Here is a 19,703-nt window from a genome sequence, read left to right as displayed (position 1 = left end):
ATTGCTTCCCGTGCTACTCCCCTCACTTGAGCAGCAAATTCCGCATGGATGTTGTTAATACACCCAAACCAATGGCTGTAAAAAAGTTAATACAAAACCTAATATTTTGCGCATTGTTGTTTGGAAATAAGCCAGTTAGGAAGGGAGATATAGCTGGATGATTAATCTTGTGATAAAATTCTTGCATCCCTAAATTATTAGTCAACTCTTGTAATAAAATTTTAATAAATATTCTCGTTGATGCTGTAGTATCTTCTTCAGTCAACTTAATGATCACAAAGCTACTCCATGATATAGCATCAGTAAATAATAAATGAGCAAAAAATTTGGAACAGTTTCTTAATTTTGCTGTCTCAAGTCTATGAGCTGTATTATACGAGTTTTCAAAGCATTTTTCAAAATTTTCTTGAAATATTTTTTTAAGTTTACATAATCTTTCTGCTTGTAGAGCATAAAACTTTTGAAACGTTTTTTCCATGCAACAACAATCAATTAACATATTACATATTTCTATTTCGTATCCAGCTTTTATATTTAGCTTTAATAATTTATGTACACACTCTTCAAAACTTAACGATGACATTATTGATAAATACACACTTTTACGCAGATTAATAAGGTACTGTTCGGTCATATCGTGGATTTCCTCATTATTCCCTTCACCATGATCACTTCCACTGGTATCATTGCTAGCATCACTGGTATCATCACTACCATCCCTATCGCTGCTATCACAGCTTCCATTGCTCCTAGCATTACTAACGCTACCCCTGTGACCTCTTTTCCTTCCTTCATTCGGGTCATCAATTTCCGAATCTGTGCTGCTGCTTCCGCTGCTACTCCTTCCTCTGTTACTATCACTGCTACTGCCTGCAGTAACCCTGGCGGTATCACTACGCTCCGGATGACCTCCCTTTGTTATATTTTTTCCTTCCCTCTTCTTGTACTTCCCACTGGTTGAAGTAGCCCCATGCAATAGCTCGTTTGAAATGTCTTCCCACTCCAAGTTTTCCTCTTCGTACTGTTCATAAGGCACTTCCCTAAATATATTTAACTCCTCTTGATTATCAAAGGATTCATCAAGTAGATCTATTTCATGAACAATTTTTGTATCTTCATCAATTAAATCTAAATCGTCGATGAGTGTTGGGAATTCATTAAAATAATTTTTCCTATGATTCCACAACTTTTCAATATCATATTGAGTTTTAATATTTATTTTACCTTCTTGTATTATATCTTTTAATCGATCAAAAATAATATCTAATCCTCGCCTGCATATGTTCATAAATAGCTGACCTACTTCAGCTAAAAAGTAAGTGCATACCTGAACAGAGTCATTTGTTATATTTTGTAAAAGTAAAGAACATAATTGTAAACCTACTATTTCATGAAGCATTCTTTGATTAATCATATGAGCTATAAATTTCACGCTATTAAAACATAATATTTTATCATTCCTTTTATATGCTCTACGAAAATATAAAATAATCCTCTGAATTGTTAATAAACCAATATTTGGAAATTTTGAATTAACTATACATAAAAGACATGCAAATACATTTGTAAATGCAGGAGAACTTAACTGAGCATGTAATATAGCTCGACTAAATATTCCCTTTCCTCTTATCAAATTACATTCAAATAATTCATAACATATATCTCCTATATTGTCTATATTTACTTTGTTTACAATATTGTTGATTTTCTTTTTTAACTTTATCCATTCTTGTTTTTGATATAAACTACTTTTCTTATTTGTAACCTCATTCTGTAATCTTTCTAATTTAAATGGAGGAATATAAACTCCTCCTGTCTTTCCTATATCTTCTGTGGTAACATTCGCTATCTTTTTCTTTGCATATTCAATTAACTCTTCATTAATTTCAAGATGCCCATTTTCGTCTTCCTCGAACGGGTCGTATTCCTTTTTCTCTTCCTTGCCTTTCTCAAGCGTTTTTCTTACTCCTTCCTTCCCTCGACTTTCTTTTACGTCTTCTCCTCTTCTTTTCTGCCTTCCCTTTTTGCTCTTACCCTGCTTCAATTTTTCTTCTGATTCATCTTTTTCTCTCGTATTTATTCTCGTTTTTGTTCTATTTTCCCCCCCCTTTTTTTTTCTCTCTCTTCGTTTGCTCTTTGAGCTATGGTCTCTTTCTTCTCCACTTCTGTTAATGCTGCCGCTTATACTTCTTTTTATACTGCTACTCACGCTGCTACTTGCACTGCTGCTCACGCTGCTACTTGCACTGCTACTCACGCTGCTACTTGCACTGCTACTCACGCTGCTACTTGCACTGCTACTCACGCTGCTACTTGCACTTCTCCTTACGCTGCTACTTGCACTTCTCCTTACGCTGCTACTTGCACTTCTCCTTACGCTGCTACTTGCACTTCTCCTTATGCTGCTACTTGCACTTCTCCTTATGCTGCTTCTTTTACTGCTACCTACACTGCTACTTCTACCGCCACTTCTATTTATGCTACTATTGGAGCTGCTTCTATCACGAACCCTACCTCCTCTTTCATAACTCGAACTCCTTTTACGCTTGTACCTTTTGCTATATTTCTCTTTTTCCTCATTTACCATGTTAATATGTGCATGCCCCATGTTGTCACTTTTCCCTTTTCTCCTTCTCATACTATATTCGCTTAATTCAGATGACACGCGTTGTATATTTCGTTTTCTATGTAATGGGAGATCCACTCCTTTTCTACCATGAAAACTTGAAGAAATTGACCGAGAAATTGCTCTATTTCTTCTGCTACTGGCATCTTCTCGGTGTTCTTTATTACTATACCGTTTTGATTCAGTTTTTCTTTTCATATTTTTTGTTTCGTCGTTATACTGTTCTCTTCTACTTTTCACTGTGCTTCCTACAGCACTCTCTTCCGAACGGTTAGACTTTCTTCTACTTACTTCTTTTTTATCGTTCGATTTACTGAGTGAACACAATTTTCTGTTTTCTTCCTCACTGGGCTCATTACGTCGTTTCCTTTTTTTCTGAACAAGTTCATCCCCTTTTTTATAAATATGCTTTATCTCGTATATTCTCTTCTCGCACTTATTTTTTTCGTTCTTTTCTTCTATATTCTCCTTATTATGTCTATGTTTTACCACCCTTGACTGATTTTTCATTTTTTCATAAGATGTGTTTTCATCCTTCTCCTCCTCATCCGACGTGCTACTATACGACTTATGCTTCTCATAATTTTTTTCGACTTTTAATTTTATTCTTTCCTTTTCATTTTTTTTTTTTTCATTACCTTCATCGGCTTCAAAGCATGCCTTTACTTCTTTGTCATATTTTCTCTTTTTTGTGTTAGACCTTTCTTGGCACATATTATGTTTATTGTTTGGCACAAATGTATTAGTGTCCCCTTCCTTGACCGTTTCGTTCTTTTCGTGTGTCTCGTTCGTTCCGTTCATTTCGTCCGTTTTGCATGTTTTTTCTGTCCATTTTGTCGTTTTTCTCTTTCTTTCCTCTTGCTTTACCCTAACTCTTTTATCATTTTCCTTGCCATTGCTGCTATTCCGTTCATCACGACGCCTATAACGATTCTGCGTATAATATTTTCTCTTCTCTTCCTCTTCGCTAGTACTATTATTACCCCGATGTAACATTTCCTCTTGTGAGTATGAGCTATTGTAACTTCTTACATTTCCTTTCCCTCTACTGTTAATATTACTTTCAAAACTTGAGGATCTTTTTACATTTTTCCTTTTTATCTTTTTTACTTCATCTGAGTTGATTTTGCTTCTTCCATGTGCATTCCTACCACTATAATAATTATTATAAGAATGTTTGGATGAAGCTTCACTTTTTTGTTTTGTTTTTAATTTTTCATCATTATGAAATCTATCACTTCGTCTTTTATCTTCATCATACGAGAGTGAGGATCTATTTCTTGAATTAGTTTCCCTCATTCCGCTGTTACTTCCATTATCATTTTTATTATCACAATAATAATTTCCACTATTTGACGAAGCCGAGGATGAGTGAGACTTTTTTTTTTTTTTTTTTTTTTTTTTTTCTCTCTCACCTGTTTTTCTTTCACCCCTCAAACTAATTTTTTCTTTACTTTTGTTTTCATCTTTCCCTTTTATCATCTTTTTGTTTTACTTTGTTTTATTTTGTTTGATTTGACTTTATTGCATTTGATTTTATTGCATTTGATTTTATTGCATTTGATTTTATTGCATTTGATTTTATTGCATTTGATTTTACTGCATTTGAATTTATTGCATTTGATTTTATTGCATTAGATTTTAATGCATTTGAATTTATTGCATTTGATTTTATTGCATTTGATTTTACTGGACTGGATTTTGTTTGTTTTTTTTAAAATATATTTTAAATTGTTAATCTCATTTTTCATTTGATAATAAAAATTTGACATTACCACTTACATATATGTATGTATGTACGCCATTATGACCATATATAAGTATATGATTATTTTCCCCTTTCCCTTTTGCGTGTTGCTCAGTTACACATTTTAAGCTTTTTTTTTGCAAAGTTTACTTGAAGAGGGAACAACAACAACAAAAAAAAAATTAAAGGTTAAGGTTAAAATTGAAGTTAAGGTTCAAGTTGATGTGAACTCTAAGAGTTCGTTTTATAAATACTTAACGAATAATGAAAAAAAAGAAGTAAAACTTACAAATATTTAAATCTGAATGATAAAGGCTGCAATGGAAGACTCTCAAACATTCGCTCAAAAATATATTATCTGATAATATATGCCAAAGGGAATGGTATCATAAAAAAATATATATATACGTACATATATACAAACATATATACATATATCTAGATACTTAAGTTTATTTACATAAATATGCATATGTTCTCGTTAAGTTAAAATATCTAGCCTCATTTTTAATCCTTTTTATTTCATGTTCTATTTTGAATTATAATTTTTATAACACTCTGGAGCTGTTTTATGCAAAGCTTGTTGGCTCTTTTATCTTTTATCTTTTATCTTTTTTTTTTTTTGCAAAAAATTGTTAATTATACTTTCCCTGTTGAATATATATTATCCTATATTTTATGTAGAAAATGGAAAATAATTATTGTAGAGTTAGTTTACATACGTATCAAAAGGCATACAATATTAAAATAAAAAAGAAAAACTTAAAAATTGAAAAACAAAAATACGTATTATTTGCATGTACATTGGGGGAAAGTATTTCCCATTTACTATTATTTGAGATGACGTAAAATAAAATTCTGTACAAAATAAAAAGAAAGAAAAAGGAAGAAAAAGGAAGAAAAAGAAAAAGAAAAGAAAGAAAAAGGAAGAAAAAGAAAGAAAAAGGAAGAAAAAGGAAGAAAAAGAAAGAAAAAGAAAAAGAAAAAGAAAAAGAAAAAGAAAAAGAAAAAGAAAAAGAAAAAGAAAAAGAAAAAGAAAAAGAAAAAGAAAAAGAAAAAGAAAAAGAAAAAGAAAAAGAAAAAGAAAAAGAAAAAGAAAAAGAAAAAGAAAAAGAAAAAGAAAAAGAAAAAGAAAAAGAAAAAGAAAAAGAAAAAGAAAAAGAAAAAGAAAGAAAAAACGCAGACGAGTTATTTCCTATTGACTTAATCAAACTTCAAGGGCTATATAAAAAAAAAAGAAAAAAATTGCCTTCTCTTTTCTAAGTATTTTGCAGATGAATTATATGTTATGTATATAAACTTACTAAAAATTCACTCTATAACATTCATTCTTTCCTCTTTCCTTTTTCCTTTTTCCTTTTTATTTTTGATAAAGTTCAAAATGAATTTCTCAAGGGATAAAAGAGTTATATATTTTACAACGAATGTTTGGAAATTTCCAATTTGTTGAATTCCTTTGTTCGATCAAAATTTTTTTAAAATTCCCTTTGTGAACATCATGTAACATTTCTAAAAATGTACCAAAAAAGTGGGCATTCCTCATTATAAGCCCAGGTATGTGCATATATGTGTATATATATGTATACTTGTGTACATATATATATATATATATATTTTTTTTTTTTTTTTTTTATTCTAACGCATAGTTGTTGGTCTGTTCACAGCAATTATGAAATTATCTTAAATACAAGGAGTTAAAAAAAAATAACAAATTAAAAACTAAAAGTAAAGATAAAAGTAAAAAAAAAACAAAACAAAACACAAAAGTACAAGTGTTCCTCAGGAGAACGTTTTTCCTAAATAATACCACATAGGACTATATGTTAATGTAAATATTAAATAAACAAAGTGTACCCTTGAAATGTTCAATGATTACCCTTTCATTTATATACCTACATAAGCATGTGGACATTTCTACATGTATATATATATATATATATATATATATATATATATGCTTTTATGCCTATGTTTATATATACAAATATATATACATATATATGTACGTATATGTGTGTGAAAGCAAAGAAAACTAAAAAAGAGTTCGCATTTAAACACGTGCTCCAACAAATCGTCTATTTTTCCTTTTAAAAAAAAATGAAGAGAAATGTAAGTCCTTCATTACAGAGGGAGATTACTTTGTGCAACAGCCAGAAAAATAATAAAAGTTGTTTTGTCTTTTCTTTGAACAGTAAATGTAAAGTATATCAATAAATCAAGCAAAAAAAAAAAAAAAAAGGAAAAATAAAACAAGCTAACTACATACATACATACATGTATATATATTATATATATATATATATATATATATATATATATATATATATATATATAATATAACATAATAAAATCTCATTTAAGAAATTTCTTATTTGGTCGTAATTTCATTTTTGTGTTTTCCAATTTTTTTTTTTTTTTTCTACCTATAACATGAGAAAACTTACGCTATTATATTTTTCTTAATTTTACTTTCCACACTTTATATCTGTACATATTTATTTATTTATTTTACAATTTCTATGCATTAATCTTCTTTGATATATATTACTGCTCGTTTTTTTTGTTTTTTCTAATCTCCCCATTTTGTTGCAGTTATACGTATAATGGTACAACTAGCTTTTATCTGCTTACATTTTTACATGAACAGTTCAGCTCATTTTAGGCGGATACTCAGAACAAAGAGAAAGCTTAAAAGAGGATGTAGAAAATTTAAAACTTCTTCTAAATTATGAAATATGTTTTATATTATTTAACGTTAATAAATATACTCCAAAATGTAAATGGGTTTTTATCCTATGGACACCTGACGAAAATGTCCATAACGCGCTAAAATGGAAAGAAAAAAAAGTGTACATAAAAAAAAATAGCTGCATACAAATATTTGAAAAGGAAAAAAAGTATAGCGATATATGTTATATGAATAAGCTCATATATCACAATGTGAAAAATAATGTTATCGATATAATTGATGATAATGATGTTTCACTGCTTGAGATAAACAATTTTGATGAATTAGAAACATGTATAACCACAAGGGCAAATTATGCAAATAATAATAATTTAGCAGATTTGGAAAGAAGTCATATAAATAAGCAGAACAACTTTTTCCACTCGGATGTGAATAACCATTTGTATAATTGTTATTTCCTGAACTCGGAACTCTGGAACGGTTATAGCGCATTAAGACGTAGGAGCGGCAGTAATGATAGCAACAAAGGCGGCAGTGATAACATGTGTTCCTCGCTATTGACTGATGTGAAGCTGCTTGCCAATGAAAGCAACACATGCTTAAACATGTTAAAGGTAAACATAGATGACCTGACACTGAGTAGTCATCACTTAATAATAGATAATATAGAAGCAGTTCAGGATATTACACAAGATCAAAACATTTTTTATATTATTTATAAAATCCTTGATTCTTACACCTTTTTCTATGTTTGCAACTATGGTAGCTGTACGACAAAAGAAAAATTCGTTTATTCTTTTTTCAAACCGCATATTATTGAATTTTTAAAAAAAAAAAATATACATATATTTTTGAGTGTCGAAATGGGGAAAGTTAAACACTTAATCAATTTTATTAACTCCGATGTAGTCAAAAAAAGGGAAAGCATGCTAGAAGAAAACTCCCTAGAAGAAAATTCATTATATGGAAAAAACGTTAAAATGAAAAAGGAGGCTAACAATTTGATTATCCAAAAAGTTAAGAATAATAATAAAAACATATTTCCAATAAATGAATCAGTTATTATAGAAGATAAAGAATCATTTGAAAAACAAAGTAATAATAACGAATCTGTGCATAACTTAATTATGAAAAAATATTCCTTCAATTCTAGAGCAAGTAATATGTCAGCTAAAAAGAGTAGTAACACAAACTCTACTTCCATATCGTTAAAAAAGCACAGTCTTTCCGTAGACCAAATTAATTCATTCAATCTTAAAAACAAAAAAAAAAATTTTACCACTTCGTCAACAAGGAAATGTAACAGTGCATCTTATTTGTTAGAAAAAAGAGTCTCCTTAAAGTTGTTCAACATAAAAAACGAAAATTTATCTAAATTTGCGATAGAAGAAGCAGTTGGAGGAAAAAAAAAAAAAAAAGAAAAAAAAAGTAAAACATTACCAACTCTCTTAAAGAGCAAATCTTTAAGCCTAAATAAATATTCGTCAATTTCTTTGGAATCTAAAAAATCATATGCTTTAGATAAACAAAATTCACTTGACATAGACAAAAAAAAAAAAAAATTATATATTTAAAGACAGGGATTCCTTTCCGAATGAAATAAAATTAAAATGAGAAGGACAGTGTAAATAAAAAAAAAAAAAATTATTGTTCGACAATGGCAAGTGGTAAACGTGACAGACATATACAACATGACCAAAATAGCATTGGTGTAGGTAATAAGGTATCAAAAAAAAAAAAAAGAAAGAAAAAGAAAAAAGTTAAATAAGATTAGTTGAAAAATGTGAAAAAAAAATATTCGAAATGTACTATTCGTACAAAAAAAAAAAAAAACATAGAAGAATTATCCCATCATTACGAGTTACGTAAAAGCTCTATAAATATACAGTACAAAAAATAGCTGTATTCACTGATAGTGTATTTTTAAATTTTATTCGACTTCACAGTTTGCATACACGTCCGTCCGTACATGCGCACATATATACAATATATATATATATATATACACACACCAATACATATAGACGTACCCATACGCGCAATTTTATTTAAATCCCATATATATGCACGTGGCTCTATTTAGTTATCGACATGCGATCCCTTTTGAGAAATCGTATACGCTCAGCATATATGGCTTGGAAGTTAATAAGCATACAACTACCTTTTATATGATATCACGTTATTTCTTTTTTCGTTGTTGTGTTTCATTTTTTTCGTAAGTTTAATGATTTTTCCTAAATCAGAACATTTTAATTTTTTATTTCTCGAGTTCTGATTTAAATTTCGTCATGTGGATTTTTAAGTGAGGACAAATACAAAAAAAAAAAAAAAAAAAAAAATCACTTTATTTTGTTATTAGTATTCATATTTTTTTTTTTTCGCTATATTTTTCTGTTTTTGTTATAAAGTGATATGTAAAAAAATATACACAGTGTTTCTTTTCGTTTTCTGTTCCTCTTAGTTCTTTTTTCGCACCCTCCTGTTAGCATTGTGAGTATAACGTAAAACGATGTTCACAATTTTATATTTACTGGACAAGCTTCTACATTTTGTAGCTTTTAACTGATTGTGTCATATTTCACGAAATATATAAAATTATTTTACAGCTATAATTTAGCGCTTTAGTAAAATTTATGTTTTTAATATTTTACGCACAAATAAATTGATATATATATATATATATATATATTTATATTTATATGCACATTAGGTGTACACAATGATGTACGTAATGATTTTCCCTTTTTTATAATTCCAAATGAACCTTAACTACGAAAAGGGTGTATATGCCATTAATATAAAGAATGTTCTATCATATATTCATGTAGTTATATTAAATATAGCACACTCAGAAAATATTTTCGTCAGCTGTTTTTCCTTTCTTTTTTGAAAGGTCATTTATTGTCAAATTTTATGGTGTACAGGGGAAATTACATTAAAAAAACATTCATAGAAATATTGTTCCTTTATTAATATATAAAGAACATATGAAGAATAACATAAAACTTGTTTTTCTTACTCATACGGTATGAAAGTATGTATTATATATACGGCATATACATACTGAATATATATATATATATATGTATACATATATGCATATACATGCACTTGTACCTCCACAAGTACTTGTATCAAACATAACCCTTTTGCCATTCATTTTTTATTTATTTTTTAAGTGTTAAACAAAAAGGATATGACGTGAAGGAGTTCAACTTGCTTATTGTTTTTATGTTAACTTTTTTTTTTATTTTTAATACAAGGGGAACTGTACTTTTTTATTTTTATCTGAGTATGTATGTTGGATTTGGAGAAACGTATTTTCTTTTTATTTTTATGTAGATTACGAGTTAAATTCAGCAGTTTTACTAAAAATCCCATGTGAGCTGTAAAAAAAAAAAAAAAAAAAAAAATATACAATGAACTATGTACAATATACCATATAAAATTTTAAATAAATTATATAAAGATTATATGCGTTATAAAAAATTGTAATACAATATATAATAAACATTTTAATGTAAGAGAGGGACGTATAAATTAAAAAATATATCTTTCGCTATTTTATTACAGTTTATTATATATATATACTGTTTATAATTATATATAATTGAACTTACTGATTAATTTGGAACCTTACCCAAAAATAAAACTAAGAGAATAGGAATAAATAATTTTTTAATTTTTCCAGTAACGTACAATTAAAAAAATTTACTTAATATAAGATAACAGTATAAGATCGCAAGTATTTTGAGAAATATTGTAGCAGAAAGAAAAATTAACCATACATACGCCTACGTATTTAACTTCTTCATTTTTCATTTTTTATTTTTCGTTTTTCGTTTTTCGTTTTTCGTTTTTCGTTTTTCGTTTTTCGTTGTTCGTTGTTCGTTTTTCCTTTTATATTTATTTTGTTAATAAATATATATATATATAAACCATGGAATCGGGAAAAATTAGCGAGCTGAATGAAGATATAGTAGAATTTAATAAGTTGTTGTCCTTAGCATTAAGAGAAAATGTCAAAAGGAAAATAATAGAATGCATAGAAAAAACAACTGTTGATATAGCAAAATTAAAGATTGAAGGAAGTCAAACCCCAAATAAAATAAATGACACAAACTTACAATTAAATGAGAGCAATAATACCTCATATAATTCTGTTCAATCCTTTGCATGGAATCAAGAAGGAAATAAAGTTACTGTTTTTTTAACAGTTAAAAATGTGCAAAATATTGAAAAAGGAAAAATTTTTACAGAATTTAATGAAAGATCTTTTGAAATAAAAATGCATGATGTAGATAAAAAAAATTATCGTTTCTGTATTAAAAAATTGCATGAAAAAATTGTACCAAGCAAATGTTCTATAAAAGTTAGAAAGGATGCAATTCATGTATACCTAATCAAACACGATAATAAATATTGGGATAATCTACATTTTAAAGAATCTCCCATGTCCAAAATTAGAGCTCCTAAAATGGATGAACAAGCTGAACCCTCTACTATGCTTATGAACATGATGAAACAACTATATCAGGAGGGAGACAGCGATATGAAAAGAACAATAGCGAAAGCATGGTGTGAAGCAAATGAAAAGAAATCGGATTTTTCTATTCCAAATTTTTAAAAAAAAAAAAAAAAATTTATTTCTTGTTCATACTTTTTTAGTGGCTATTTAAGTCTTTATAATAAGCTATTCATATCATTTTAGTGAATTGTTCATACCATTTAGTGAATTGTTCATACCATTTAGTGAATTGTTCATACCATTTAGTGAATTGTTCATACCATTTAGTGAATTGTTCATACCATTTAGTGAATTGTTCATACCTTTTAGTGAATTATTCATACCATTTTAGTGAATTGTTCATTTCTTATTAATGAACTTTCATACCTTTTGAATGAACTGCTTATCCCTTTTTAATGAACTGTTCATGCATTTTTATTAAGCTATTCTTACCTTATTTATGAACTGTTCATATTTTATCATTGAATTGCTAGTACTTTTTTAACGAATTGTTAATATTACTTTACTCCTTGTTCATATATATATATTAATTTATTTTACACCACACACACATTTTGTGAACAGTTCATAGTGTAATAATAAATAAGAAATAAAAGTTTGTTATTATACTTTTTTCTTATAAACTTTATAATATGTGAATGATTTATTTTTAATTAAATTCAAATTGTAATAAATTAAAAATGTACCATTTAAACGGTTAGTAATGAACTTAATATAAAGAATTTCAGTATTGCAAAAAAAGAAGAATATTACTTTCATCCTTTTCTCTTTTTCTTTTTTTCTTTTTTTTTCCTACGTTTTAATGTATATTTAAGCATAATAAAATACCATGTTTGTTGACAATATAAAAAAAGTTTCATACAACCAAAAAAAAAATATATGTACAAGTACATGTGTTCACAACACATATTTCACTGTTATAAGAAACATTTCATTAGCTACTATTGCGAGCTAGATATAATTATAAGGATGAGAGGAGTTTTTCAAAATGGTATTCAACTTTATTCATATAGAAGATATATGTACATATAAATGCATGTATAATATATATTATATATATATATAATATATATATATATGTATATGTATATTTCTATATTTCTATATGTATGTATAGATATACCTAAACAATCGTTGTAATATTTTCCAAAAATTTACGAATTACATTTTGGGGTTGTTTGAGGTACATCTGGAAAGAAAAAAATTTTGCTTTTTTTTATACGATATATATATTTTTTTTAATTTGCTCCAAAGTAATGTATGTCTTTATTGTAATCTTCTTTTTTTTTTTTTTTAATAATGACGAGAGCAATGATAATACTTTATTCTGCTGTATATCACATCATCCAAAACATGATACGTACTAATATGCTAATGTCTTTTACTTGATGGTTTCATAAAATCAGAATTAATCGTTTAATATAAAATGTTCACGCATCGTTTGTTTCTACCATTTTAGACTATTTAATTATATTATGTATATGTAAATGTGTAGATATGTACATATATATATGTATGTTACACTATTTCTTTCAAAAAAGAAGCGTAATGTACGTCCATTTGTTAAAAAAGTCCTGTACCAAAATTTTATAACATCAGAAAAAAAAATAAATAAAATAAAATAAAATACAATTTCAACTATTAAGTAAAAAATGCAGGAAAGATATTTAAATGAGCACATAATACAAAGAAAGGTGGCGAAAAAAAAAAAAAAAAAACATATAATATAGTATAATACAGTACAATGCGGTACAGTACGGTACATTACGGTACAACATAATAAATTATATTCTTTAATTTACTATAATGTACTTATATGCCATTAGGGGAACGTACTACTTATATGTGTTGCATACACGCGTGAACATATATATATTATATATGCATATACATATATGTATGTATGTATGTGCGTATGCGCGCACATATTCACATATGTATCTTTTTTATCAGAAATAAACATTTAAACACTTGTTAATAAAAGGGAAAATTTAAATAAAGCATGAATACATAAATTTTTAAATATTTCTTTTTTTTTTTTTTTTTTTAAAAAGCACATAAAAAAATTATGTTTTATTAACGCGATTAAAACATTCATTATATCATATAAATGTGGAAGGTGGAAACGGACAAGACAAATACATAAAAAAAATAAAGGAATAATATAGAATAAAGGAATAAGGGAATAAAGGAATATAAAATGCATATAATTTTAAAGTACATATAAAGGTCTTCGAATTTGTTTCATCTTCATCTGTGTTTCAATACGAATTAATTAAAACCATCTGTTGTTTCCATAGAACAAGTACTTCTTGCATTATTTTTCTGATCTGGGAAGCTACTCACGCAATTACGTTTATCCATAAGTGGTATAGGTATACCATTATAATAACCTAATGTGACATACATGGCCGCTATTACAATAAGGATTAATCCTATTAATAAACTAAGTAACCCTTTATTAATTATAATCGATGCTATTATAAGAATATAAAGACTTCTACCAACCACTGTGAATAAGAACTCTATATATCTATAAAAGGTAAACGTTTTTATATCACATAAAATTAACAATACCCCCGAACATATAATGTATAAATTTATAACTATTTGAAATAAATTAAAGACGTTTAAAATTCCAGCTGTTATCATCAGTGCTCCTATTAAGACAAGAACAAAATCGAAAAAAAATTTTTATAAAAATATACATGTTATATGGGAAAATTAGAGGAAGTTAGAACGGTTGACGCATTACATAAGGGAAACATACAGGCTTGTTGTTATGCGTATACACATTGCGCTCATACGCAAAAAAAATGTGAACATAAGCACATACGCTTATACCCACATAAACATATACCCACATACGCATATACACACATACGCATATACACACATACGCATATACACACATACGCATATACACACATACGCATATACCCACATAAACATATACCCACATAAACATATACCCACATAAACGTATACACACATAAACGTATACACACATACGCATATACACACATACGCATATACACACATACGCATATACACACATACGCATATACACACATACACATATACACAAACACACATATACACAAACACACATATACACAAACACACATATACACAAACACACAAGATACATGTGTCAACTTTCAGATAACATTACACTTTGGAGAAAAAAAATAATTAAATAACTTATACCCGAAGCCATTGATAAAAATCTTAAGCTAAAATTTGGTATATTCTTGATTAAAGGAACCATGGTCGAAAAAAAAAAAAAATAATAAATTTTTTAAAATGATTAATCTTTAAACTTCATAAATTATGAATAAAAGATTTTTGTTTTTTTTTTTTTTCTTTAATTTTTTTTTATTTAATACGAGGAGCCTCTTGATATAATATTTAAAAATAAAATAAAGGAATACAATAAAAAGGAAAATAAAATACGGGAAAAAAAAGCATAATAATACATGTGGGTTTCTGCATATCCCCTTAAATTATTTTATGGAATGTGTTGTGCTATGAAAAACATCAATTATAAGATTAAATTGAATTAAGTTCAAATATAAACAAAATTTATCAAAATTTTAATTTTTTTTTTTTTTTTTTTTTTTTTTATGTAATATTATGTCTAATTTAAAATATACTTATCAAAATTTGAAGTGTTTATATATAATTTTAATTTTTTTATAAATAAAATATTTTGTTTTAATTTTTCAAATATATTCTTATACTTCCTTTCATGATTAATAATATTATTTTTTTCCTTTTTGCATGTTATTGTATATACTATGAAAGAACAAAGAAAAAAGTAAAAAGTAAAAAGTAAAAAAAAAAAAAAAAAAAAAAAAGCATTGCATATTCTACAAATAAGGATTCGAAAAAGACCTTCAAATAATTTTTAAAATTCTTTTTTTTTTTTTTTTTTTTAAATAGAGTAATTGTAATAGCATATATTTTTTTTATTTCTTTTTTAAAAAAAATACGCTATTCTGAAAAAAAAAAAAAAAAAAAGAACACCTTCATTTACTGGACTTGCTGTACTGTAATATATGCACATTCATAAGGAGGGTGTTAACACTTTAATTTGAATTTCCTTAAGATAACTACAGCAGTTTCCGTCTTTTAAGTCGTTCCAACCATTTTACTCATTTCAGTCATTTTACTCATTTCGGTCATTTTACTCATTTCGGTCATTTTACTCATTTCGGTCATTTTACTCATTTCGGTCATTTTACTCATTTCAGCTATTTTACGATATGTTCAAGACAAGCCCATACATAATCTTATAAGGTAAGTACAATTTTAAAAAAATTTCTGCGTATTTTTTAATTAAATTCTTGGTGTTTTAATTTTAAAGAGTTTTTAAAAATTATGTGGTCATAAAAATAGTATATAAGAATATAAACATTAATATATGCATGTACGCTTATATATATATGAATACGCATTTATATGTATACCTAAAAATATATTCCTTAGTATGCATGTTAATATATATGCATTAATATATATATATATATATATACATACATATATATGTATGTAAAAGTTTACAAAAGCTTTAATTATTAATACAAAATAAAATTAATTTTAAAAAACTGGTTACTGTTAAAACAACACTAATTACATATATCTGTCTGCATATATCAGTGCGTGGGCTGAATTACATATGGAAATATGAAACTGTTAATGTACAACAAATAGCTAAATTAAAATTAATTTTTTTTCTGGAATGTAAAAAAAATTATATACGTCAATACACACGTATACGTATGCATAATGAATAAAGCGTACATACGTATATACACACGTACGCATGTACATATATACTTGTGTACCTATGTACGTATAATGCAGTAACTGAAACGGCTCTTTTTAATTTAAAAAAATAGAATGCCAATTATTTATTTATTTACTCTTTTTTAATACACATATTTATATATTTTTTTTCGAATTTTTTTTTTTCTTTTTTTTTTTTTGCGTCACATTTTTGGTTAAGCTATTTTTCTTATTTTCATCATCTTTTTCATCTGCCAATTTATCTTTTGCTAATTTCTCATTTGCTAATTCCTCATTTGCTAATTCCTCATTTGCTAATTCCTCATTTGCTAATTTCTCATTTGCTAATTTCTCATTTGCTAATTTCTCATTTGCTAATTTCTCATTTTCTTCATTTTCATTTTCATTGGATTCATCTTTGTGTGATAGCATCTCCGACAAACTCCATTTATCTTCCTCTTTTGCATCATATAAATTTTTGCTATCCTCATTCGGTTCTTTCGATTCATTTTCCTCTTCGTTTTCATTCTCGTCGACGGTTTTCCACTCAGTCGTTTCACCTGCATCTGCATCTGCACCTTCACCTGTATCATCGTTCTCAGATACACTCTGTGCATTTTCACAGTCTTCTCCTATATCGTCAGCAACGCCATTTTTTCCAACTGCTTCTTTACCCTCTTCATTAATTTCCTCTTTTTCATTCATTACACTGTTCCCCTTAGCAACTTCATTACTGTGTGCTGTTTTTTCTAATTGTAATTCATCCTTGTATATAGCATGTTCACCCTCCCCATGTACTTTGTTTTCTATAATTTCTTTTAATTCTAGCGTTATATTTATATTTTCATTAACATTTTCAACGTCTTTCTTTTCTGTAATACTCCCTACTCTTATTTTCTCTTCATCTTCAAATGATTCTTTTTTTGTGAACATGCATTTTTCCTTTTCCGTGTCTTTGTGCGTACTTCCTTCTACATATTCTACTACTCCTCTCCTGCCCTCCTCTCCATTTGCTTCGTTCACTTGTTCTCTCCCGTCCTCCGCTATCTCTTCACTTTTACTATCCTGCACATAATTTAAATTGGTTACAACTGAATTCTCATTTATTTCATTCATCCCGCTTAGCTCATTTATCTCCATTTGATCTTCCACTTCCACTCGTTTCAAATCATACCTACCATCCATTTGGAGAAAACCATCGTTTCCTTTATCTTGCTGATAATTGGTAGTATAAGAAGTATTGTTATTTTCATTATTCTCATTATAGCTATAACTAATGTGTTGAAACATTTCTTTGTCTTTTTTGGGTTCATGTGCATTAGTTATTACATCTTTCTGCGTTTTATTTTCCTCAGTAGCGTTAAGTTTTTCATCGGCATTTAACTCGGGGGGTGCCTCACTTGCCTTGACTTCACCAGAAATAAATTTGTTTTCGAAGTTACCAATACTACTACTGCTGCTACAATTACTATTATTATTACATTTAATTTTGCTTTTACTGTCAATGTTACTGTTACTGTTGTTACTGCTATTACCGATACCACCACCACTTCCACCATTTTTGTCCGAACTGGTATTGCCCATCAGTGAATTTTGACTGGGAATGCTCCTTATGCTGCTATTGATACTGCCATTGTTACTGCCATTGTTGCTTCCATTGTTACTACCATTATCCTTTGCACACTTTTTCTTTCTCTTGTTTTTCTTTATTTTCAAAATTTTGATCATTTTTTCGCCGTGCTTGGATTCCAAATATTTCTTTTTTTGCAAAAAACTGGTATCATTCGAATAGTAGTTTACTAAATATTTAAAAGTAAACATATTTGGGACAAGATCTGAGTTCTCTTTAATAATTTTTTCCTCTACATGTTCAGTTGACTTTTGCAATTTTTCAAAAAATTCTGAATTTGAAAATGTGGTATCGATATTGAAATTTTCGTCTTTTTTAATCATTGAATCAATTTTTGATTTATATACTTTTCTTTTTTCTTTATATATTAAATTTGTTAAATTGATAATTACATCTTGTGATATATTTTGATCAATTGATGGTAATTTTGGCTGAAATCCAAGTAAAGACTCATTATACATTTTTTTAATTGAATCTAAATATTTCTGTACATCCTCATCTTTTTCATAGTTTTTTAATTCTTCGTAAAAATCGTCAACACTTATTTTAAATCTATCTAATACTTCTTTTTCAGCTTCTTCGATTTTTTTTTTATACCCATTATTTAATAGCACTTCCTCCAATTTGCTTAACTCAATACTTGCATTCGGTTCATTTTTAAGCATATCGTACACATTTCTCGTAGTTTTTGAAGTCTCATTTAATACTTTATATATTTCTAAGCACAGGTGTCTAAGTATTAACAATATATTTTCCTTCACTATTTGTTTTTTCCTCTTAAACATCCTTTCTCCTGTCACATACCAGATTACTAGGAAGCCCCCAACAAAAAGACTCACTTCCAGCAGCTTCGTCAGCCCCCTGCTCATCTTCGCCGCTAAACGGGTAGTCAGTTAGTCTATTCGTTTGTTTATTTGCTAGCTTATTTGTTTATTTGCTAGCTTATTTGTTTATTTGCTAGCTTATTTGTTTATTTGCTAGCTTATTTGTTTATTTGCTAGCTTATTTGTTTATTTGCTAGCTTATTTGTTTATTTGCTAGCTTATTTGTTTATTTGCTTGTGTATTTGTTTATTTGCTTGGGTATTTGTTTATTTGCTTGTGTATTTGTTTATCTGCTTATTTGTTTCCCCCCTCACTTACCTTATTCTGTAAAATGATCCCTATTTTTGCTCTCACCACTGAATATTCCTATGCTCTGAGGGAAAGCAGCAAATTCAAAGCATACAAATATGTGCACATGTGTATAAATATACGCTAGTATCCTTGCAAATACCCACACACATATATACTCAGAAAAAAAAGGATATTTTGTATATTCCCATATACACATATATATATATATATATATATATATATATATATATTTGTGTACACATGGGCACGGTCAGAATAACTGATTTGAAAAAGCTTAGCTCAAACTAGAGGTGATGCACCAAGAAAGAACGGCATATGGGTGTTGTTTACTCCTATGTAGATATGTATATGTGCATATATACACATGTACGTATGCATATGCATAGGTATTATAAGGCTTCACTTACAGCATATGCTCTGTACATATATATATTTTGTATATATTTATATACAGCTTAAAATGAACACCAATTTAAGGAATCTTGATGGAATGCTCCTTTTCAAATAATTTTTCATTCATCCACTAACTTTTCAAAATTAAAACAGTGAGGTCATT

The 19,703-nt window shown here is 27.8% G+C and overlaps 6 protein-coding genes across 6 annotated transcripts; 3 read left to right on the top strand and 3 right to left on the bottom strand.

The window, feature by feature from the left end:
* Positions 1-22: 22 nt before the first annotated feature.
* Positions 23-4,108, bottom strand: MKS88_005773 (pre-mRNA-splicing factor CWC22; the record flags this gene model as incomplete). The annotated part of the gene is made up of 1 exon (XM_067219066.1): positions 23-4,108. The coding sequence occupies one exon, from the start codon at positions 4,106-4,108 to the stop codon at positions 23-25; it is 4,086 nt and encodes a 1,361-aa protein (XP_067070979.1).
* Positions 4,109-5,060: 952 nt separating this feature from the next.
* MKS88_005772 (uncharacterized protein) lies at positions 5,061-5,636 on the top strand (the record flags this gene model as incomplete). Its single annotated transcript, XM_067219065.1, has 2 exons — positions 5,061-5,081; positions 5,253-5,636. 2 exons carry the CDS (start codon positions 5,061-5,063, stop codon positions 5,634-5,636), a joined length of 405 nt encoding a protein of 134 aa, XP_067070978.1.
* Positions 5,637-6,470: 834 nt separating this feature from the next.
* MKS88_005771 (uncharacterized protein) lies at positions 6,471-8,636 on the top strand (the record flags this gene model as incomplete). Its single annotated transcript, XM_067219064.1, has 2 exons — positions 6,471-6,570; positions 7,021-8,636. 2 exons carry the CDS (start codon positions 6,471-6,473, stop codon positions 8,634-8,636), a joined length of 1,716 nt encoding a protein of 571 aa, XP_067070977.1.
* Positions 8,637-11,002: 2,366 nt separating this feature from the next.
* MKS88_005770 (calcyclin binding protein) lies at positions 11,003-11,689 on the top strand (the record flags this gene model as incomplete). The annotated part of the gene is made up of 1 exon (XM_067219063.1): positions 11,003-11,689. One exon carries the CDS (start codon positions 11,003-11,005, stop codon positions 11,687-11,689), a length of 687 nt encoding a protein of 228 aa, XP_067070976.1.
* Positions 11,690-13,861: 2,172 nt separating this feature from the next.
* MKS88_005769 (COPI associated protein) lies at positions 13,862-15,841 on the bottom strand (the record flags this gene model as incomplete). The annotated part of the gene is made up of 3 exons (XM_067219062.1): positions 13,862-14,250; positions 14,801-14,843; positions 15,740-15,841. The coding sequence occupies 3 exons, from the start codon at positions 15,839-15,841 to the stop codon at positions 13,862-13,864; spliced, it is 534 nt and encodes a 177-aa protein (XP_067070975.1).
* Positions 15,842-16,537: 696 nt separating this feature from the next.
* Positions 16,538-18,880, bottom strand: MKS88_005768 (uncharacterized protein; the record flags this gene model as incomplete). The annotated part of the gene is made up of 1 exon (XM_067219061.1): positions 16,538-18,880. The coding sequence occupies one exon, from the start codon at positions 18,878-18,880 to the stop codon at positions 16,538-16,540; it is 2,343 nt and encodes a 780-aa protein (XP_067070974.1).
* Between the last annotated feature and the right edge of the window lie 823 nt (positions 18,881-19,703).

Source organism: Plasmodium brasilianum, chromosome 14 (genome assembly GCF_023973825.1).
Source record: "Plasmodium brasilianum strain Bolivian I chromosome 14, whole genome shotgun sequence".
NCBI classification, from domain to species: domain Eukaryota; phylum Apicomplexa; class Aconoidasida; order Haemosporida; family Plasmodiidae; genus Plasmodium; species Plasmodium brasilianum.
This window is presented reverse-complemented; position numbering and strand designations above follow the sequence as displayed.